The sequence below is a fragment of the Leopardus geoffroyi genome, chromosome A1 (assembly GCF_018350155.1).
Source record: "Leopardus geoffroyi isolate Oge1 chromosome A1, O.geoffroyi_Oge1_pat1.0, whole genome shotgun sequence".
NCBI lineage: Eukaryota > Metazoa > Chordata > Mammalia > Carnivora > Felidae > Leopardus > Leopardus geoffroyi.
The window spans coordinates 114,135,094-114,158,998 of NC_059326.1; the positions used below are offsets into that span (position 1 = coordinate 114,135,094).

A 23,905-nucleotide genomic window follows, 5' to 3' on the forward strand; every position below is an offset into this window, starting at 1 on the left:
TGATGGCTCAGAGCCTGGAGCCTGTTTCCGATTCTGTGTCTCCCTCTCTCTCTGTCCCTCCCCCGTTCATGCTGTCTCTCTCTGTCCCAAAAATAAATAAACGTTGAAAAAAAAAAAATCTAAAAAAAAAAAAAAATAGAAAAACAGATTCTTAACAGATTATTAAATATAGACCTTTAACTTCTATAAATCAGCCTGTGAGCCCCTGACTGTAGGGAAAAACTTAGCCCAGATATACCATGGTGCTATTACACTATAACGAAATAACATCTTACAAAGGCCTAGGAGGAACAAAAGAGATAAAGTTTAAAGGATAAAAAAGCAAATGGGACTAAAATTCTTCCTATTCAATATGGTTCAGAATCTGCCTTAGGCAATATTAGGGACTCTATAGTTTGTCCTGGGCATGTTACCTACTTGGCTGTTGGATACAACTTAACCTTTTAGGTATTAAGATACCTAATACCTTAAAAAATCTAGCATCTCCTCTCCCTTGCCCTAATTAAATCCTGTTATCTAGAAAACCAAGTAAACAGTCATATATACTACATTTAAACTGTTTAGAACAGCACCTACTCATAGTAAATGCCATACTTGTTGGTTATTCTTGCTACTTTTATTGTCACTGACATTTACATTTTAATTCTCCCTAATTGGGATTAACAGGCTTTGTCCCTATTGATGGAATCTGAAATATCAGTGAGCAGATGTAGAGAAATATTTTGGGAAATTCCTGAAATAAGAGTTGGTAGGCAAACACCTACTCATCCAGTTTAGTATGCCTTTTCCACTATGTAATGGCTGTGTGCCCAGGAAGCAATTATCAAACTTTATTTGAACACCAAAGGAAGATACACCTACATGATCAGCTGTGAAGAATTTTACATGGCTCATATGCATTCAAACATCTATTGGTTGGACTTTAATGTACATGGTAATTAAATCAAGATTAGAGGACCCATGAGGGAGGGTAATGAATAGATATGCTTTAAGCAATAGAAACATACCATAATGGAAGCCAACTAAATGGGGATAATTCCACTCAACGGACCTGATCCTCATGTCACCTACTCCTTTTTACCAGTTCTGTTGTTGATTTGAAGGCTTCTTCCTCTATAATTATTTACTTCCCTGCACAAAAATGGAAACCTAAATACCAACATGGTTTTCTTAGTGAAAAGACAAAGGAAACTGCATAACTGTTAGGATTTAAGGGAGATGAAGAAATGAGAGTTGACGGCATAAAGCCCTAAAAATACAGACTGTTTCTTTGGTAATTTCTTAAGTGTTTCCAACTCTTTAAGAATAAAAGAACAAGGTCAATGAGGCATATGCCGTACAGAGTCAGAAAACTTGCTAAGAAACCAAATCATCTTTTTCCACCTCCCCACCTTCCCAGGAACACGTCATCATCACCTGCTCTCTTGCCTTTACCCAGACCACACCCTGTCTCTTGAAACAAACTGCTTGAACTCAGCTCCACCCCTGCTTCTATTTGGCAAGAGGGGGAAAAAAGGAGGGGGGGAAGCCTTCAGATGAACAACTATCCAATACAAATCAGTTTGGACACCATCCATCACTAATCTTACTTCTGGAGAATTTTTATTGGATGGAATGTCAGTCTTAGGATATGGTTTCCCTTTCAGTCCTTCTTTCTCAAACAGGGAACATTCAAAGCCCCCACCACAATAAAGAAATTGAGTTTGCTTTATACTTTTTTCCATTTCCCAATTCATTGCTCTTCCTCCTGCATGAGCTTGCTAAAGCTCACAGTCAAAATTCACATCTAAAATAAAGATGCCTCCAAGAGAAGCTCATGTAATCCCACTCCTTAAATATCACGAAGACATCTGAGATATTGTTTAGATTGTGGACTCTTACTTTGACATGCCAGCATAGGTAGATGGACAGGCAAGCACATCAGATGTCACTGTTTGGCAGCTGATAAAAGTCAGTGGTGCTATAATACTAAGCACAGAGCCACTAGATTAGTCTGTGAGGGAAGGGGATGCCTCTTCCTTCCCTTCAATAGTGGGTTAAACCCAGCTGGCACCCTCTGGAACGACGGGTAAGTCCCACCTTTATTTCTGCTACAGTTTTGGGTTTTGGTTTTGGTTTTTTGTCCAAATCAGAGGAATGTGTACAAAAATGATCTTCACATAAAAAGTGTGCAAGTAACATTATAATGTTATACAAATATTTAATAAGGAAGTAACCTATTCATTCCACTGAAACTGGAAGGTATTATAGAAAGGGTACAAGGCAGTATAGTTGTGTGTTAATATTTTTAGATCATCATTTTTCCTTGAAAAGGGATACTTGGCGTGATTATAACTGTGGTGATGTTCTAGAGCTTTAAAATATCCTCAATCAGTTGTTTGTGCAAGTCTGTCTGTACTATATCAGAGAGAGAGAAAAAAAAGTTAGGATTTTTTAAATAGGAGCTGCATAGTATTTTACTTATAAAATCTTTGAAATTTATTTAACACTACTTGGAATAAAATGATACTGCCAAGTAAGAGAACCTCTTATAAAATTAAACTGTTGAACAGTAACTACAAACATAAAGAAAAACTTTTCAGAGTTATCTATTTCAACATCTCTATAAAATTTTGTTGAGACATGAGTAAAATGGAACTTTTGAAAGAATATATTCTTAACTGAGCTTTGAAAAATAACAGTAATTGTTAACTATGAAGACTGATACCAAAATGTACAAGATTGGTGACATTTTAAAAATATATGTAAGGAAAAACAGGGAACTTTCTGGAAAATATCTACTGGCTATTTGTTACACAGTTTATCCCTTGCCATTTGAAATGAATCTGAATAATTTGCCTTCTTAAAAAGGAATTTAAGAACTAAATTTGGATTCAATTCTGCAATGGAATGAATAAGCCCATAACTACAAAATTACTTGCCTTCAAATAGAGTCCTTGAGAAGATCTAATTAAAGCTTTCTTTTAGATGTTTTCCTCCAACAGTGTAAAGGCCTAATACAGTTAATTACTAAAATGCACTCTGGTTGAACATGTTTGTGTTCATAAACTTGAAATTAAGGAATATATGACTTTTTAAGTGTTCTTTCTCAACAGAATCGTTCTCTTGGCTGTTGAGTTGCATTTGTTCTTTCCTAAAACTTTTAGGTTTGTTTGTTTGTTTGAGGTTTTTTTTAATTTTTTTACTCTGACAGCATGCACGCACACATGCACGTGCATGCAGACAAGCAGGACAGGGGTAGAGAGGAGAGAGACAGAATCCCAAGCAGGCAGGCCCTGCACTATGAGTGCAGAGCCCGAAGTGGGGTTCAAACCCATAAACCATGAGATAATGACCTGACCTGAAATCAAGAGTTGGACACAACCAACTGAGCCACCCAGGCACCCCTAAAACTGCTAGTTTTAATTTAATTCTAAACTATATGTACAGCCTTGGGATGAAGTTATTTGGTCTGAAATTTTTCATTAAAAATGATACATTCTTCAAGCTAGGAAATTAAACAATTTTAAGATTTCATTTCAATGATGACAGCTTGGTATCAGTTACAGTTTGATTTATCATTATCTTAGAGTTGCCTTATACTATGTAAAATTAAATGTATTTTGAACTAGTCTGTGTGTAATGTCTGTATATAGTTCTGCTTATTAGATTCGCCATACTAATGGAAGAAATCAGAGGCAAATATGACCCTTCATGGTTGATTTTAGGGACAAATGATTCATCTAAGGAAAAATGGGGTCCATTACAGGAAGTTAGAAGAATCAATGCAGAGCTAAGTAAGAGAAATGGCATCCCTCTTTTTTGATGAGGTATACACTAGTTTCATATTGCCTTACTTCCTTCTGTACATTAGCATCTTCCATTTCAAAAGAAAAAGAGAGAAGCTAAAATAATTTCAAAATTAGTCTAAAATACATATGAAATAGGTAAAAATAATAAAAAGTAAAAATCTAAATAAGAGTATCAACACCAATAACTAGATTGTATAATCTAAAAATAATAAAAAAATTTATATATGGCTCTGGAATAGTAAGATATATACACACAGAAAGACACACATACTCCTTAATTATCTTCTAGTTTGGTACTATGGTCATTTTGGAATCAAAGGGAGAAAAAGAGGCAGCACCCTGAGAGCGAGCCACAAAAAATACACTCAAAGTTGACAATAGTGAATTATACATGTTCCCTCTATTTTATGAAATTGCCAAAGAGTGAAGGAGTAAATATGGACATTCACTGTTCCTTATAAAAAAAGCATATTGTTCCCCTTGATCTAATGAGACATCATTCATCACAGATCACCAGGACATTCATTAAGTGGTGTATCAGAAGAGCTGCTCATTGGTTTTCATGAGCAATGGGAATAATTCAGACTGAAAAGGAGCAGACAAGTTAGGTATTTAACTGCTAATAATTTAAATAATTAAATTATTATTAATATAATTAATATTATTAATATAATTAATCTCTGTGGTTAATGAACTATACCCCCAAGGCAAAGGCTAATCGTAAGGCCATAAAATTATCACATTGAGCAGCATCAGAGAATTTCTTTTCATAGTCACTTGGCAAACTCAAACTTTGTGTTCCTGTATCTTGAAGCCCCTGGGCATGCTTCAAGAATCACCTAGAGGCAAACCAACATTAATGAATACTTTTTTTGTTGCTGTTGTTCTCAGGAGAAAAGTCATTTGTACAAAGACAGAGATAAAGAAAAGAAGTCTAGAAGCCAAGAAAGGTCCACCTTGAGGTGACCTTGAAAGCATTTAAGCCCCCCCAAAACAGCATATATGCTCCTAAAGATGTTAAACAGTATTGTTTTTTATGCAAATACTTTAATTGAATCATTTTCTCCTTTTGAAGGAACCATATTCTTCAAGAGGCCACTCCATCAAAGACAGGAGCACAGTATTCCCAGGATCACAACAAGGAGGGGCAGACCACGGTTGCTTCAGATTCCTTGAGATCTTCTGTGATTCCAGGCTTGCCACCCCAAATTCAGGACCCCACCCTTCGAGGAACAAATCATTATAGTAATAAATTGCCTTCATCTTCCATATACCAGCTAAGCATGTTTAACTACGAACGTCCAAAACACTTCATTCAAACCCAAAACCCATGTGGCTCCAGACTGCAACCTCCTGGACCGGAAACCTCCAGCTACTCTAGTCAGACCAAACAGTCTTCCATTATCATCCAGCCCCGCCAATGCACAGAGCAAAGATTTTCTGCCTCCTCAACAGTGAGCTCTCACATCACCATGTCTTCCTCTGCTTTCCCTACTTCTCCCCAGCAGCATGCTGCCTCCAACCCAGGCCAAAGGGTTACAGCCACCTATAACCAGTCCCCAGCCAGCTTCCTCAGCTCCATATTACCATCACAGTCTGATTATAGTAGCAGTAAAATTCCTTCCAATGTGGATACCAAGTAAGTATATTTTTTTTATATATGAATAGATACTGCATATACACTGAGTTTGTATCTAAGGAGTGTGAGGGAGTATGCCCTAGTTCACTATTTAGTATTTTGAAAGGCAATGAAACCTCAAGGTCTCTTTCATAATTCTCCTAAAACACCTTGAACCAGGGGGCTGGCAGTAAGAGGTCATCTGACCCATTCTCTAGTGTCCAGACTATCCTAAACCCAAATCACCTATTACCCCATACATTACTTATAATTTTCTATCTTCAAAAAAAGATTTCTAATATACTCAAGAACAGTGAACTATTCTCCCAGTTCTAAGTTAAGATCATCATCCTATAAATTTAATTGCTCGCGTTCTGGGCCCAGCTGAGATGAAGAACACCTGTCTGCTCTTCCTCAGATAGGATTTCCTCTCACATAAGCAGAGACTATTAAATTTCTTCTCAGTCTTAGTCTTTTCTTCCTATCCATTTTCCCTTCTGATCCTGAGCATCCACTTGGCTAAAAAAAAAAAAAGAAAAAAAAATTAATGAAAATCTGGTACTCAAATAGTGAAGTATATGAATTTTCCTTGCTATGATCAGAAGAAAGGCTTGAATAGATAAATGACCTTAGCGTTTCCTTTGGTAATTAAAAAAAACACTTTGTTCAAATGAGTTGAGCTGATTGTCCTGTCTAAATAAAGAGAAGAATACCTGCAGCCTTATGCAAGCATGTACTACTTCCAAAGCCTAAAACTATCCTAGGAGAACCTGATATGAATAAGGACACAGTGGTTGTGCTTTTTTTAAAACATGAACTGAATACTTTGTGCTTATGCAAACCGAGAGCTATCAGTTTTCCTGTCCCTTGCCTGGCTAAAACATCAGATAATTAAATCTGAGGCAACTGAAAAACTGCCTGATGGAATATGTTTTGTTGCAGGCTTATCAAAAGATTTGCTTAGATTCTTGATAATTTCTCTCACTATTCCCCAGAAGCTAACTCTGGAAATTAAGTTGAATGGACTACAGCAATTCAACCTGCAAAGAATTATTTTCAACATTTTAAAAAACAAAAATGAGGAAAATCAAGAACATTTGTTAGAATCCTACAGATACTAAGACGAACCATTTGAAATGGCTGATAGTCAACTATTTTTCACCTACAAAAATGGCATTCTCATAGGTTTGACCTAATATTTTTTTAAAGAAGACTTTAAGCCCTCTCTTTCTCTTCCCTCCAAAATTCCCATTACACTCATTAACACACAATGTAGATTTTTCTTGGTTACAATCTAGCCAAATGATCATTTTCCATCTAGCTTTCCATTATTTTTCAAATTTCCTACGTGAGCATTTTTAAATCTAAAATAACGTTTTCTGACTCTACTATTTTTCTTAGTAAAGTCTTTCAATCCTATTCCAAATATCTGCTAAGAAAAGAGAGCCATCAAATAAGTATTAGTGAACCTCAACCATGTTCCTAGCTCTGTACACAGAACTAAGAGAGAAAGGCAAAAATGGAGGATAAGAAATAAAGCATAGGAGGTCCCCAAACCAGAGATCAAAGATACAGCTTTAGCTGTTCCATTTGCAGCAACCATAGATAACTCTTTTAATCTTCCCACAGCCACTTGATACCCATTCAGTGTCCAGCTGCACGGGGTGGAAAGCTCTGGCCCTTTGAACATTTGTGCACAACTCCCTCATTGTTATGGTGGGCTTAAGTTTGCCCTGCCTTCGAAAATAATCCCTTGGATTCTGACCTAGATTGCTTTGAAAGCTTTATTTAGCTTTTCATCAGTAGGAAACCCTTAAGCAAACATTTTATTCAGTCAATCAAACCACAGACTGGACTTTGAGGAGAACTCCAATTCTAATTAGTCCATTCAAAAAGCTTGCTGTGTGACATTCAGCAAGTGTGCCTTACCTGCCTGGTGATTCAGTTTTATGACGTATAACAAAATTAAGGATTTCGGTGATAAATGATAGAGAAAAAAAAATTCGCTTCTTGGCCTTTTGGCTAAGATCAAGTGTAATGACAGAAAAAAAAAAAGACCTATAAAGCAGAATGCAAGAATATGATTTTATAAATATGAGCAGATATCTCGTCTTACATTTAGGCTATGTAAACTGATAAGGGTATTCACTGAATAAAGTGACTGGGTCAAATACACATCAGTGATTCTCAGGCTCAATTTTGATAATCCTTCAGGATTTCTCAGATATACTGCATAATATTATAACAGTCAAAAAACAAACTTATTTAATTCTAATTCACTTTAACAAGCATGTGACTTTTATAAAGATGGTAGACTAACATTAAAAAACTAGGCTATTATAGCTCCATATAGTTAGAAAAATAGGAGATTTTTAAGACAAAGGAATTTTACCACTTTGACATGAAAATTCAATCTTAAGGGAAAAAAAAAAAACAGGGTGCCTGGGTGGCTCTGTCAGTTAAGCATCCAACTCTGGGTCTCAGCTCAGGTCTTGATCTCAGGGTTGTTGAGTTCAAGCCCAGTGCTGGGCTCCATGCTGGACATGAAGCCTACTTAAAAAAAATAAAATAAAATAAAATAAAATTTGAAAACACAAACACAACTATTTATTTAAACATTTCATTTGGCTATTTACTTAACTGAACAAGTCAGACTTTTAGTTTAGGATTAATATAAACAACCCCGAATATCTGTAATGTAAGGAGGAGAAATGCGCACCATCAACTTTCAATACAGAGCATCCAGAATCAAATTAAAAACATTCACTCATTCAAGTGAATCCCCTATACTCAGCCTCTGTGTTAGTGAAAATAAACATTACAATGGTGAGTAATAAGTCATCTTTTTTTACTTGAGTATGTTTATAATCTAGAGATTACTAACCAAGTCCCCAAAGCCTGCAAGAATTAAAACTCTGGCTCCTCTTGGAAGAGATACATTTCCACTTAGCTTATAAGCTCTTGTTAATGATCACTGAGGACATCTGAACAGGAACGGGTCAGAGAACAGACCCAGGGTGCCTCATCTTGATAACTGGAGAACGTTTATGATGATAATACTAAAATACTCACTGAAAACAGTGGCCAGTTTTCCCACATTAAACAGATATAAACGCACACTTGCAGGGCACAAAATGAATAAACTAGGTGAAATCTGAACAAACAACTGTGAAAGTGCAAGCCACCTTACAAATTTAATACAGGAGTTCCTAAGTACTACTCCTATACTCTATCAGAATCAACAGGAGAACTCAGAGAGAAGGAAGAACATCTTTCCAGATAATTTAGATTAGAACTTCAAATACAGATGTAAACCAAACTCTTCAACTGCTACTCAAATTTGCTTTCTTTTTCCCCAAACCCCTCTTCTCATTCAGGTTACATTTTTCTCCTTCCTCCCCTAACCGTTTCTTTCTTTCTCTAAAAATCACTTTAGCAATGTTGAAGAAGCCACGGCTACTGTAAAAGCTATTTGTTATATAGTACCACACTTGAGTTTTGTAAAATAGGAAATTAAAAGGAACTGGAAATTAATAGGAAAGCCAGAGACTATGACAACTGTATACTCCATTCAAAGCAAAAGAATATTTGCTAAGTGCCAGTGATTATACTAGAGAATGTTTAACAGCTCTGGAGAAAGGAGCCATGATTTGTGGTATTTACCTACTTCCCTGGTGTAGATACTCCCAACACCATCAATTTCAAACTATCAACATGAGATCACAGGGAACTGAGAACAGTATCTACCCACAAATCAAATTTACCAAATTCAATTACAAGACTGGAAGGGCTCACGAGCTGCCAGTAACTAGACTTACTCTCAATTCTTTATGGCAGATCTTTAAGGAAGAACATCCCTCTTACACCTAATCTAATTTGTTCCTCCTGTCACTAAATTTTAATTTGGCAAGACTTAAGAAAAAAAAAAAAGCTGGTAACCATTCTTATTAAATCCTTCTTGACTATTATTAGGAAATTGGTATTTTTAATAACTCTAATACTACCAGTACTAAGTGGTGGTAGATTCAACTATCTAAAAGTGACTAACAAAATGAGGTCAAGTCTATTTTAGTACCACATTGTACTTTGAAGATCTGTTTTAAAAATCTTTTTTTCTGGGGTGCCTGGCTGGCTCAGTCAGGAGTCAGAAGAATATATGACTCTTTTTTTTTTTAATATGAAATTTATTGTCAAATTGGTTTCCGTACAACACCCAATGCTCATACCAATAGGTGCCCTCCTCAAGGCCCATCACACACTTTCCCCTCCCTTCCACCCCCCCACCATCAACCCTCAGCTTATTCTCAGTTTTTAAGAGTCTCTTATGGTTTGCCTCCCTCTCCCTCTAACTTTTTTTTTTCCCCTTCCCCTCCCCCATGGTCTTCTATTAAGTTTTTCAGGATCCACATAAGAGTGAAAACATATGGTATCTGTCTTTCTCTGTATGACTTAGTTCACTTAGCATAACACTCTCCAGTTCCATCCACATTGCTACAAAAGGTCATATTTTATTCTTTCTCATTGCCAAGTAGTATTCCATTGTGTATATAAATTCTTGATCCTAAGTTCGAGCCCCACATTGGGTATAGAGGTTACCTAAATAAATAAAAACTTCAATAAAAACTTTTCTCTTTTTAAAGCTATCAACAACCCTCAGTTGGCCAACCTCTAAGTGCTACACCATCCCAAAATGCAAATGCTAATAAACCCACACCAAGGACTCCTGACCATGAAATACAAGGATCAAAAGAAGCTCTGATTCAAGATTTGGAGAGAAAGCTAAAATGCAAGGACAGCCTTCTTCATAATGGAAATCAAGTAAGCAAAATGTCTATTTCCTATAAAAAGCCAATTAAACTATAAAATATTTCTGCCTTTCTGTCTCACAAATCTTTGTCCATATAATCCACAAGGGATAGGATTATCTAAAAAGAGAGAATATTTGGATACAATACCAAACATTCTGCATGAAATCACCTCTTGGTTTTCAGTAGTAAAAGAAGGATGCAAAAGAAGAATGTAAAACAATATAAAAACAAAAGAATGAAGCAAAAAAAATTTTGAAGATTTTCCACTTTAAGCATTACTCTCACATAAAATATGTCTGATGACCAAATAAACAATAGGAGATATTGTCAGTCACCTTGATTTCTTCATGTACCTTGGTGTATATGACTGGACAAATAGCCATGATATTTATGAGAGAACTCTTACTGTACCCACTGTATTAGTCACTTATCTTTGAAACAGTACTGTATGTCTTCAATCCAAACACATACAACATATCAGATGGACTGCTTTCAAGCCAGAAATTAAACAAAATATTCAGTGTTCATTTAATAAAAGTTATTTCTCAATGTGAGGATATACAGTGCTATATTCAAAGATGGAGTCAATGGGAACATGCAAAACAAAAAACATGAAGAATTTCCCTTCACTTGGAAGAGCCTTACTTAAGGGGGATTATGCCTGCCTTTCCTAGGAGCAAGAGGAAAACAGAAGTGAATATTACAGATGTGAAAGTGACACTAGAACAGAAGGGAAATGTTTTGAATGAAAAAAAGTTTTAAAACATAGTATTTATCTCTAATTCAATAGACAGAACTATACTTCTTTGGTAGCATTCTTGGTGGTTTTAAGGTAAAGGTGCACAAACAACTTTTATTAAATCTCGTTACTTTCTCCTTAATGATTGATTTCTTCAAAGCGGCTAACATATGAGGAGAAGATGGCTCGCAGATTGCTAGGACCACAGAATGCAGCTGCTGTGTTTCAAGCTCAAAATGACAGTGAGGCACAAGATTCACCACAGGTAAATTAAAATAATCTTTGCCTAACTGGAGTATTTTTCTTTTGAGTGATTTTTAAATGTTTGTTTTTCCAAATGCTAATAAGTATCATTTGAAGCAAAAGTCAATCACTTCCATGCTCCATTAGATATAAAAAGGAGAGGCCAAGATGGGCCAAAATGTATAGAGAGAAATTTAAATTTTTACTCCACTTTCTGGTGTTCTAATATCTGCATATGAAATGTCACAAAGTCAAAACACCAGAAGGCTAACACTGTCACTCTGCATGTGGACATTTAGGGGTCCATTACACCTAGAATTCTTTTTCCAATGTCCACATGGATAATTTATGAATTATAAATCTTTAACAGAAGTTAAAACTCTAAACCAAAGTAATTATAACCTTTTCTCATAATAAGCTCCTAATCATTTCAATGTTTTGTTTTTTTTTTTTAATTTTTTTTTTTTTCAACGTTTATTTATTTTTGGGACAGAGAGAGACAGAGCATGAACGGGGGAGGGGCAGAGAGAGAGAGAGGGAGACACAGAATCGGAAACAGGCTCCAGGCTCTGAGCCATCAGCCCAGAGCCTGACGCGGGGCTCGAACTCACGGACGGCGAGATCGTGACCTGGCTGAAGTCGGACGCTTAACCGACTGCGCCACCCAGGCGCCCCTCATTTCAATGTTTTAAAATACAATTGTGGAACTAATGAAATATCCAATTCCCTTTGTTTCTGTATTCAAAAATGCTTATTAAAAACAAAACAAACAACAACAACAAAAAGCCTGGAGTAATGGCTCAGATATTAACAAAAGGATCCTTTCCACGAACGTATAAACTTTACAGAGGGCATAAAGTGAATATCCTATATGCTTATCAACTTCATTCTAACACATAAATGTAACCCTAAAGAGAAATATTCAGTTGGAGAGACAGAACGGTTACTCCTGTCTTCCTTCTGTAGTTACCTCTCATCTCTTCCCAAAAAGTTCACAAGAAACTAGATACCAAAGGGATGAAAGAGGGTACCCAAGACTCCACTATCCTAAGTACAGGAAACTGAAAATAGGATTTTTGTTTCTGTTAAATGCAACAAGACCTACTAAAAAGGATGGAGCAGGATCTAACAGTGCAAGTAACTAGAAACTGAAAATAGAACTTAAACCTCTTTTTGGCTAATGAACACTTCATACATTCGTTCATTCAATTAATTTACATGGAGCACCTACTCTGGACTGGTACAGATTACAGCAAGAATAGGATGCAAACCTACCTCTATTAGTAGAAATTACTCAAAACAATGTTATATTGATGGCTTACCTTATAAATTCAGTGTATGATTTCAAGGGCAAGAATGTTTTATTTTTCTCATTCACTCTTTAAAAACATTAAAATGAAGGTAACAGTACCAAGAAAAGAGATAGCAGCAAAACATATTATGAAATCTGAAAAGATAAATCTTAGATTTTTGTGTATACTTCAAACATTCCAATAAAAAATGTTATCAAATTATATAAAACTGAAATATTACACCTCTTAATATGAATATATACATATTCAAATCATTACTATATGAAAAAGCAAACAATTTAATTTGGATATTTTGGGTTTAATTAAATTATTTTCACTTTTTACCAAAAAAACTAGTTGATCTGATAAGTGAATTGTTCTTTTGACATTCTGTGTAGAGAACTTTAAGACTAGCCAAAAAAAGTTAGAGTTGTAAGAATTTTATTTTAAAATGACCAAATACATTAAACATATTCATCACAAAATAAGTAATGTATACTCAGATTATAGGTGTTTTTCAGATATTTGGATAGGGAGAGATTTTTCACTTGTCTCCCCTGCTGTGCCAAGCACAGTGAAATACACAAAATAAGCTTTAAGTATTTGATCAATTAATTAGGATTTCCATCAATCTCTGGTTTTATTCTCAAATGGAAATAATTTTCTGGTACTCAGATATAAATCCTAAAAGATGTTTGCTTAAATTACATAAACTTTTATTAACCAGGAATTAATGTTGTTTTTCAAACCTTCTCAGAGCTCTACACATAGCTTCCATGGTGTCCATCATGATTTTGTGCCATGGCTAAAAAGAGAAGCATTTTCCAGTCTAATATGTGTTTACTGCTGTTGGTGCACTTTTGAGCAGTGGGCATAATACCTTGTATCTACTGCCAACACAAGTGACTTCACATCTATTCCTGTTTTACTAAAGGACAATCTGTACCATGTGTTCCCATTTCAAATACACCAGGGGAACACATCTCCCTTTGTTGTAAAGTAGTCATATGAAAAATGAACTACCATGAATTCAACGTCTAGCTAATGTTCATGTACCATACCTGTTAAATAGTCCTATTAATTCAGGGGATTACTTGCTAGAGTATTAGAAAGTTAGTGCACTATACGGTAAGTACTTAATACAGCTAACCCTTGAACAATGCAGGAGTTAGGGGTGCCGACCCCCCACACACACAATTCAAATCCACTTGTACCTTCTAACTCTCCAACAATTTAACTACTAAAAACTTACTTTTGACCAGAAGCCTTACTGATAAGTAGATTAACATAGATTTTGTACACTATATGTATTATATACTACACTCTTACAATAAGCTAGAAAAAAAATGCTGAGAAAATACATTTAAAGTACTGTAGTATGTTTTATCTTAAAAAAAAAACCCATATACAGGGGCTCCTGGGTGGCTCAGTCAATTAAGCATCTGACTTCGGCTGGGGTCATGATCTCATGGTTCGGGAGTTCTAGCCCTGCTTCGGGCTCTGTGCTGACAGCTTGGAGCCTGAAGCCTGCTTTGGATTCTGTGTCTCCCTCTTTCTCTCTGCCCCTCCCCTGCTCATGCTCTGTCTCTCTCTCTCAAAAATGAATAAACTTAAAAAAAATTTTTTTTAAACCCACATATAAGTGAACCTGTGCAGTTCAAACCTGTGTATTTCAAGGATCAACTGTATATGGAATTAACCATGAAGGCACAAATACAGCCAACAAAGAAATGTTCATTTCAACTATGACTACTTAATTCTGCTTCATTTCAAGCTAGTAACCACATATTAACATTCTCACCTTGTTTTAATTTCAAACAGCACAACTCAGAACACGCAAGACTGCAAGTTCCGACATCACAAGTAAGGTACAAAATTTTTTTTTATTTTTAAAGAACTATCTATTTTACTACCAAAAATATATTCAGCTTAAAACTGTATTATTTATAAAGACTTCAAGCCTCCTACATACCTTTTATAAAAAACAATGTGACTTTTCTAATGTCCGAGAGGATGATCAAAATTTTTATCTGTTAGGGGTGCCTGGGTGGCTCAACCGGTTAAGGTCATGATCCCACAGTTTCATAAGTTCGACCCTTGCAATGGGCTCTGCATTGGCAGCACTGAGCCTGCTTAGGATTCTCTCTCTCCATGTCTGCCCCACCCCCACTGACGCAGTCTCTGTCTCTCAAAATAAACGTAAAAAAATTTCTTTTATCTGTTAATTGTCAGTACTATCTCAGAAGAAGTTTTTAATATGTTTTGGTCAAATAAGCCAGGACCACATGTCCACGTTAAGCAAATATCTCATGACAAACAAAACCCAATTCTAATTACCAAATCATTGTGTATGTTAAGAATTGTCCATGGGGTACTCTCCATTTTAATAGATCAGTTTCTTCATCAATTTGTAGCATTGTATAAAAGAAATAAAGATGTATATTTTGTACCAGATCTTCCTAAATTGCTACCATTTCTAACAATCTTCAAATATGCCTCTCTCTGTTGTTATTACACTGACACATTAAATAGCATAGACTCTGAGGGTTCCAATATGATAGCTAAACTATATTTGTGCAAAAGGAAGAACAATGACAACTTTCCTGTATAGTGATTATTAAAATATTTTTGTAGAAGCAGATCATCCTCAAGGGGAGATGTGAATGATCAGGATGCAATCCAGGAGAAATTTTACCCACCTCGTTTCATTCAAGTGCCAGAGAACATGTCAATTGAAGAAGGAAGATTCTGCAGAATGGACTTCAAAGTAAGAGTGTAAAAATATTGGAGGAAAAATAGCAACAAGATACTGTTTTGAAAAGTGTCCTCTTCCTCTTCATAATCTGTTACACACTGTAACAAGCAGCACGTATAGTGGATAAGAACAAAAATTCTGGAACCAAGCTTACCTGGGTTTGAATCCTGGCTTTGCCACCTTCCAGCTATGTAACCTAAGTCACTGAACCTTCCTGTGCTTTTGTCTCATCTGTATGGCAGAGTAACAAATGTACCTCATAAGGCTGTTATGAGAATTAACTGAGTAAATAGACATAATGTACTCACAATAGTACCTACCCCCTAATAAATACATAAATGAAGCTATCAAACCAATAAGATTTCTAAAGCAGTATTCTCCATTAAGAAATTCAAGCCAACCTGCTCACCTGGCGTAGAAGAGATCTTCATGCTAGAAGTGATCTTTAGAAAGACCTACATTTTTATTGTTCTCATTTTGGAGACCTTTTTCTTATAAAATGTTTTTCTGGATTCCTTGTGAACGAAGGTCCATGTATGGATTTAATTGTTAAGGTTTATAAGAAAACACTTAAACTGGAATTTAAACACCAGAATTACAGCTCAAGAGCGTTCTACTTTGGTAAAGTCATCCATTAGATCAGCAAGCATCACACATATGTCCCTCTGAGACTTCAACTGCAGTCACATTATCAAAAAAACCCGTATCACTTCATATTTCTTGGGGAGACCTATATAACGTAAGTTAATGTTCTAAATATAGTAACTGAGACATCTTACAGGGCCTCATGGTGCATACGAAAGAGCTAGATGTGGTTTGATGTAGTCTGAAAATACTACATTGATTTCGAGAGTTTAATTTCTACTGTTTTGTTAAACATTGTTGAAAGCAAACACCTCTTGCTTTGCACTGTCAATCAAAAACCCACCCAGATACTAGAATTGTTAAAAGTTGTAAATGGACAAATAGGTACCAGTGATGATATAATTTAAGATTCTGTCATCTCCTTCTTGTGTCTTCCTTTCCAGGTCAGCGGACTGCCAGCTCCTGATGTGTCATGGTATCTGAATGGAAGACCAGTTCAATCAGATGACTTGCACAAAATGATAGTGTCTGAAAAGGGTTTTCATTCACTCATCTTTGAAGTGGTCAGAGCTTCAGATGCAGGGGCCTATGCATGTGTTGCCAAGAACAGAGCAGGAGAAGCCACCTTTACTGTGCAGCTGGATGTCCTGGGTAAGCCATCAGAGGGATCTTCAAGAGTTCCTTAAAATCCAGCAGTATTAAAAAAAAAAAAAGCAAGTGTTAAAAAGGAAAATCCCACAGGACTTCATACTTAAGGTCAATGTCTACACAACCCAAGAGAATGCCAATTTTTATCTAAAAGTCACAGGGTGGGAGAGGGGGCAGACAGCATTTTTGAGAGAAACTCTGGGAAACTTCAACAAGAGACCTATAACCAAAGCTTTTCACAAAAGGAAATAAAGAAATAGTGCAATTTTAGACAAACCAAATGAGGCAGTACAGTTGACTCTCAATTCAACATAGGTTTGAGCAGTGCATGTCCATTTACATGCAGATTTTTTATAACACAGTATTGTCACCTGCTTATGATTTTTTAAATAACATTTTCTTTTCTCTAATTTACTTCATCATAAGAATACAGTATATAATACATATAACACAGAAAATATGTGTTAATCGACTGTTCATATTATCAGTAAAGCTTCCAGTTAAGAGTAGGCTATTAGGAGTTAAGTTTTTCAGGAGTCAAAAGTTATGTGCAGACTTTCAACTGCATGGCGGCGGGGTGGAGGGGTGCCCCAATGCCCTGCACTGTTCAAGAGTCAACTATATAAGCATTTCTAGATGTAACCATTTCTAGATGTAACTAAAGGATATTATAGTGAAAAACTTCAGTCTAATCACTTCTCTGATCTATCGTCTAAATTAATCTGATTGTTATTTTTCCAGCATTGCCATGATCACACATTACTTAAAACTGAGATATAAATGTTAACTTTTAGCCTCAGATGATGTTGTTTAATAGAAAACTAGTCTCTATTTATAACAAAAACACACCTACTTGCTTTCGAAAACAGGTATGGCTAAACTGTCTCAAATTTGTCTTCAGTAAGGCAGTTTCTTATAAAACTTATATACTACTTAAAAATATTACAATTTAAGTGGTTTAAATATATATTACATTTGTAATGGTTTAAGCCATGGCATACTGCAGAAAAGATACTTTGACATAATTTACTGCTGATTACATAAAATCTTGATCAAGTTAAAGGATGAACAAATCCTTGATTTTGTGTTCTATTCAAATCAGTGAAAAAGGGTTTCCGAATAATCAGGGAATCAAAAAAAAATCCAATTCAAGTGATTAAGCTTTGAGCAAATCCTTTTTGTGCGAATAGCTCCAGAAATATTATTAATGCTACAGTTGAAAGAGGCCTTGGCAGGCATCTGTCCAATTTCATTTCTCCTTCAAAAAAGCTAGGGTTACAGTATTCTGATACCATTTCCTCTTTTCCTTCAGGTAATTAAAGAAATGATGTAATAATTACTGACACTTATATACTATTTTACAGTTTACAAAATGCTGCTTCATTCATTATCTCAGCTGATCCTCACAGTAATTTTGTGTGGTAGGCAGAGCAGTCACTATACCTGTAATTATTTTACAATAGATAAAACTGAGCCTCAGAGAAACTAAACAAATCTTTCCCATTTGGCATGGCTGGTGGGGCAAATAGAGAATTTGAACGTAGGCTGTCTAGTCTTGCCACCATTCATGCTGCCTCCTTATAGAAGAGACATAAATGAGAATATAACTTAAATTCTCTGATGAAACATGATTGTAAATTCAATGCAACATTACTAATTTAGAAATCTAAATGGTATAATAATGCAAAATAGTACTCTATGTTGTTTAAAATAATGCTAAAACATAAGCTTTCAATCTTGTGTTTTTTAAAACTTTTGTATCAACATACAAATTTCATAATACCTTGGCTTGGCTTATTTTCTTTTTATAATATTTCAAATACCTGAATTTTTTATTAATATGTAGCAAAAGAACACAGAAGAGCACCAATGTTTATCTACAAACCACAAAGCAAAAAAGTTTTTGAGGGAGACTCAGTGAAGCTAGAATGCCAAATCTCAGCTGTACCTCCACCAAAGATTTTCTGGAAAAGAAATAATGAAATGGTACAATTCAACACTGATCGAATAAGGTAGGATAAGTTATTTTTAGACATAACTCTAGTTTATTGGGATGAATCCAGTTGTACTTGAAATGCATTATAAATGGCATGCATTTGTAATCTCACTTTGTCTGGTTTTTAAAACATGCAGAGAAATGTAATAAACCTCATTACACCAGATTCCACTAATCAAAAACATAAGGCATAAAGTAGGCCAGGACTTACCTTTTTACTAACAATAAAGAAAGATGGCTCAAGGAAACGATGACACAAACAAAATTAAGTGGGGGGGAGGTTAAATTCAATAAAACCAATGCTACATGGCACCGACTAGGTACAGCTCAGAATTTCCAAATACTTCATTTTCTTACAGTCTGGCACTCTAGGTCACAGACATCATAAATAAACTTTCACAGGAAAATCAATTCTTATACTTTAATTTTTTATTATTGTTTCTTTCCAGTTTATATCATGATACCTCTGGTAGAGTCACTTTACTGATAAAAGACGTAAACAAGAAAGATGCTGGGTGGTATACTGTGTCTGCAGTTAATGAAGCTGGAGTGACCACATGTAACACAAGATTAGATGTTACAGGTATGTCACCCTATCAACCCAAGTGTTATAAAGGACTTAATCAGAAAGATTTAGTAAGAAACACAATCTCAGCATAATATAAAAATGTCTAGTATAAAATACGAGAGATTTTCCCCCAACAGTTCTGATTTTTTTTTCTTGTCCTGTCTGATATTGAATACCTAGAGCAACCCATTTGTTTAGAACATGTTTTCTGAATCAACTTCTATTTTGATCTATTTCAGTCCATCAAAGGCAAACTCTTCCGGCTCCTAAGCAGTTACGTGTTCGACCAACTTTCAGCAAATATTTAGCACTTAACGGTAAAGGTTTGGATGTGAAACAAGCTTTTAACCCTGAAGGAGAATTTCAGCGTCTGGCAGCTCAATCTGGACTCTATGAAAGTGAAGAACTTTAATGAGGTTACCAACATTTGGAAATACAACAACTACACTATTAGTAATATATTCAATTAAAATTTAAAATAAATCCATAGCTGTATTAACAGATTATGACTTTAATTAGGTAATATAACTAATATATATTTATAATATTTATCCTTTGACTCTTACACATTCTATCTTCTCTGGTTTGCAAAGCCTAAGGAAAATCTGGGCCTATGGGTTTGTAATTGTAGAAGACTATCATAAAATGTGAGATTTTAACATTTAAGTCATATACATTTAACAATTACAGATTATGAATTAATATCAACTTTTTAAGCACATCTAATGCTTGTAATAAGGTTTACTGGTTCTGCTTTCTAAATACTGTTTTACCCGTTTTCTCTTAGAGGAATACTAACATGGTATAGATTATCTGAGTGTTCCAAAGCTTAATGTCAAAAGAGAATAAAATTTCAAATATTCAAAATAGACTTGTCTTCTCTTCACAAAAGTCTAGATCTTTGTAACTTTTGGTGTTTATATATTATACAACATCAAGTAAAACCTAAGAATAACAATTTCCAGAAAAGCAACAATAGTATGTTCTATAACTGTATCTTAATGAAGCTCATTTACGGCTCAGTCAATTCCTCCTGAAATTCAGCTAGGCATTCCATGGTTTGCCATTTCATAAGGAAACAACCACAGTAACTTAAATCCTGACAGACTCCCTCCTGAAATTGTTATTTTGCTTTAACCAAATCAATCCGTTAAATCTTCAAGACCTCTGAGTCTACCGAGTTCAATGGAACAAGAATAGTCTGCAGAGTCAACTGCTTAATTCTTTTACTTCATGTAAATTTCAATACCTATATTTGAGGGGGGGGGGAGGGATCCTCCTACATTTAAACTTCAGATAAGCTATTACATTAGAAAACATAATTTTGTGAGCATCTCAGAGTCTAAGTACAGGAATGGGAAAATCCTTTTATTATACTGTCCTTAAGCTAGGACACTAGCCCTTTCTTCTCAGGCCTCCTATCCACTGGCCATGGCCTTTTGCTAGGCCTCTCCTGTTTATTATTGGTAGTCTTTGACCCTTGTTGCTGTGTGGCCTCGTTTTGCTTTTCATCTGCACATAAAATAGCGTTTATCAACATCACTCTACATCTCTTTCAGAGAAATAACAAAAGAAGCTTTATTTTTTATTTCCAAAAACAGCTTGATGGTTTTCTTTGCTGGCTGCCCTAGGGCCTTTCTACTGAATTTATTTTCCTTTTTTCCAACATGAGACTCCCGCTTGTCTCATATCCTGGCGGGTTTTCGGATGCCTTAATTTACAGCCAAATTTCTTTGGTCTTTTCTATAGCTGGTTTACAAACCTTCCCATCTTTGCAAAGCTTCAGTGCCAGATGTGAGTCTGGGCTCCCGAGGACTCCTGTTAGGCCTACTCTCCCTCATCACTTCAGAGCTGGATTTTGTTTAAATCTATTTCATCATTTTCTTTAGCCATATTGGGTGGGAAGAAGGGTGGGAGCTACTTCTAGCTGCAGCTCTCGGTTCATGAGAACCGGTGTCTGCAGGCAGCAGGGGCAGCGTGGGCACCTAGTCAGGCACTCGGGCTCTGGCGTCCTGCACACCTGACCCCGCCACCTGTGGACTTCGGTAAGTCACTGACCCTCTCAGCGCCTCTGCTTTTCCAGACCTAAAATGAGGATAAAACACCTACCTTTCAGGAAGGGGGGATGTGAAGACTAAACAAGCCAATAAATGTAAAAGGTGTTCAAGAAACAGTAGCCCGTTACAATTAATTACTACGACTTTTACCACCAACCCCAGGCCCGAAGCCAGATTTGCCCTAGAAGCCGGCCCCTCCGCCAGAGATAAAGCGCCGCAATTCCTAACCCCGCCTCAGCCTGCTGCTTTCCAGAGCGTCCTCGGTGCGCACGCGCGCTTGTCACTCGTAGAAAGGCTTGCGCAGGTGGAGAAGCGGAAGGGTTTGCGCAGGCGCAGGAGCTAGGTGGCGCGTGTCGAAAAGTTACGCGCAGGCGCGGCAGACCTGGAAGGTCAAACGGGTGTCGTTTTCCAGGTCGGCCATGGCTGAGGCGTCACGGTGGCACCGAGGCGGTGAGGGGTGATCCTAGGAAGTGGTGGAGCAGGGCCGATTTGGCAATTACACATACCCTGATAGTAACTATGTAGCGCCATATCTATTCATGTCAGAGATAGGACTTCCAGCACGTGTAGCCCTGACAGCCTCCCCTTGAGACGGGGTGGACAGGGGTCCCATTTCACAGACGGAAACTGAAGACTTGAGGGGAGGTGGCACCCGCCCTTTGCCCGAGGCTCGAGCTGGGAGCTGTTACTTGCTGTACAAATACCGTCGCTAGGCCCTTCTCCAAAGTCCTTTATTGGTCTGGGGAGTCGTGACCTCGGTAGAACACCAGGCCAAGTCCTTTACCCCTCCAGCGGAATCCAACCTTCCCAGGAAGCAATATAGACGGTAGAGAAAACGATTGTGAAGATGAGGAATTTTTTTCTTTTTTTCTTTCTTTCTTTCTTTCTTTCTTTCTTTCTTTCTTTATTTATTTGTATTTTGCTTTTTCACTTTCAGACGGGACTATTGAGAAAACGTCCATGTTATAAAATTCATTAGTGTACAGTCATAAAGTGACTGCCCGCTCACCCCCATGGGAATGTTGTAATTATTCCTCCTTCATGAAAGTGAGAATAAAAAAAATAACCAGAAGCAATTGGAGCTTGCCTTCACACAGTGTATCAGAATAAAAGTGGAAAACACAGTTCCATCATGGTTACTTATATACATTATAAATTACATATTAATGTAAAGAAAAAATTTGTTTTATGTCTCACAGGGGCTCCGAAACCTAAGCTGCATTACAGAAAGGAAGTAGAAATTAGAACCACACTTCAGGAGTTGTCACTCTACTTTATTTTTTTAATAAACCTATGTATATGTAAGTACAGATGTAGATGAAGACACTGAACTAAGAAGTTATGTGGAGGTGAAAAGTAAAACATATGTACTTTATAAACCATAGACTTTCAGACTAAGACTTCTAAAAAAAGTATTGATGTATTTTAGACCTATCTTAAATTCCTTTAGATGTACACTATTTCCATCTCTTAAAGGGCAAAGCTTTAAGTCGCAGACATAATGAAAAGCTTTCATCGTCAGCATTGATTGAGTTATTACTTTTAGTTGTCAGTTCTTTCTTGAGTACAGTTATTCCCTTGAGTTGGCAATTGTCACATGATGTCTTTTAGAACCATGTTGATACATTATCTCAGTTTCATAGGTCAAACTACAAATGAGGCCAAAGAAGTTAGTCTTGTCTGCTTTGCTCTTTTCCCTGGCCTATTGCACAGCTGTGTGATAGTAAAATTGCACAACAGTAAAGTATGCTGGTGCCCAATCACAGAAGGTATAGAACAATGCAAATCTTTAATAAGGAGACTAGGAAAACGTATCAACCTGCATTTCACCTGTCTGTGGGTCAAGAGCATTGACTGAATCAGTATTAAGGAGTATTTTATCCTTTGAGTGCCCAACAAATAGTAGGTGTAAGCTCAATGGCCAGACGTATCACAAGTTGACATGGCCTACACATTGGCAATTATATACCCGTTAACTCCTTGGTATAGTTGGAGTGAATTTGGGTCAAATCTTGATTGAAAAGACAACTCCAGCTTAGACTGGTTTTTAAATGCTTATTACAACATTTGGGGAACAGAAAAATATAAAAGATCATAATTCCATTATTCACAGATATAAAAAAAACCTTTTTATAATTAGGAAGAATTGAAAGCAACTTAAATCTTCATCAACGGAGGATTTGTTTAACATTTTGGTATGTACAGTGAAATAATATGGAACATTAAAGCATGGCATAAACTCATGTGCCACGAAGTAATGTTGAAGATAGATACTTGTAAAAACTAAAAGGTTTCTAGCAAAAAAAAAAAAAAAAAAAAAAAGACACAGTTAGTCTATACCCTTCTCTAAAATCTACCCACCTACTCCTAGAGAGAGAATGAATATTAGTTAATGGTTTTAAAAATTCTTATCTTGTGCCAAAACATGGTTTAAGTGCTCCACATGCATTATCTCACTTCTCATAACAAAACTATCAGGTATTATCCTTATGATGGGACTCAAATCATCTGTTTGATTTCAAAGTCCATAGCTTTAACTATTTACCATTATATTGCTTACTGTAAAAATAGAGAAAAAGCTAACTGGCAGAAGACTATGCATAATGCGATCTCATTTTTGTGAAAATAAACTTATTTTCTTTATAATGTGTAGGCATACAGAAAAATGTCAAGAATATGTACTAAACCTAACTCTAGCAGTGAGATGACAAGAAACTTCTTCCTGTTTTGTATATTTCTATTTTCATTTTTTAAATTACTTTTATAATTAGTCAAGAAAAAATTTGGATTTTCAAAACAAGATTG

At 36.1% G+C, this 23,905-nt stretch overlaps 3 protein-coding genes across 9 annotated transcripts in view; 2 read left to right on the forward strand and 1 right to left on the reverse strand.

Moving 5' to 3' along the window:
• The window catches only part of KLHL3 (kelch like family member 3), a 286,180-nt gene extending 269,853 nt beyond the window's left edge, over positions 1–16,327 (reverse strand). For all 5 annotated transcript variants that reach the window (XM_045490046.1, XM_045490032.1, XM_045490038.1 and 2 more), the window contains exon 1: positions 16,220–16,327. The gene's annotated coding sequence lies outside the window, so the exon portion shown is untranslated. The remainder of the gene's footprint in view (positions 1–16,219) is intronic.
• Positions 1,938–19,910, forward strand: MYOT (myotilin). 2 transcript variants are annotated; one of them, XM_045490086.1, is made up of 10 exons: positions 1,938–2,068; positions 4,867–5,430; positions 10,050–10,227; positions 11,117–11,221; positions 14,313–14,359; positions 15,126–15,258; positions 16,275–16,482; positions 18,326–18,491; positions 18,925–19,058; positions 19,283–19,910. In XM_045490086.1, exons 2-10 carry the CDS (start codon positions 5,075–5,077, stop codon positions 19,453–19,455), a joined length of 1,500 nt encoding a protein of 499 aa, XP_045346042.1. In that variant the 5' UTR covers positions 1,938–2,068; positions 4,867–5,074; the 3' UTR covers positions 19,456–19,910. The 2 variants fall into 2 exon arrangements, with proteins under 2 accessions (XP_045346042.1, XP_045346050.1); XM_045490094.1 differs by lacking the exon at positions 4,867–5,430 and having other exon boundaries at positions 1,970–2,068.
• Positions 19,911–21,399: 1,489 nt separating this feature from the next.
• PKD2L2 (polycystin 2 like 2, transient receptor potential cation channel) overlaps positions 21,400–23,905 on the forward strand; it is a 39,138-nt gene continuing 36,632 nt past the window's right edge. For both annotated transcript variants that reach the window (XM_045490004.1, XM_045490011.1), the window contains exons 1-2: positions 21,400–21,550; positions 22,300–22,401. In XM_045490004.1, coding sequence (XP_045345960.1) covers positions 21,520–21,550; positions 22,300–22,401 — 133 coding nt within the window. In that variant the 5' untranslated portion in view covers positions 21,400–21,519. The remainder of the gene's footprint in view (positions 21,551–22,299; positions 22,402–23,905) is intronic.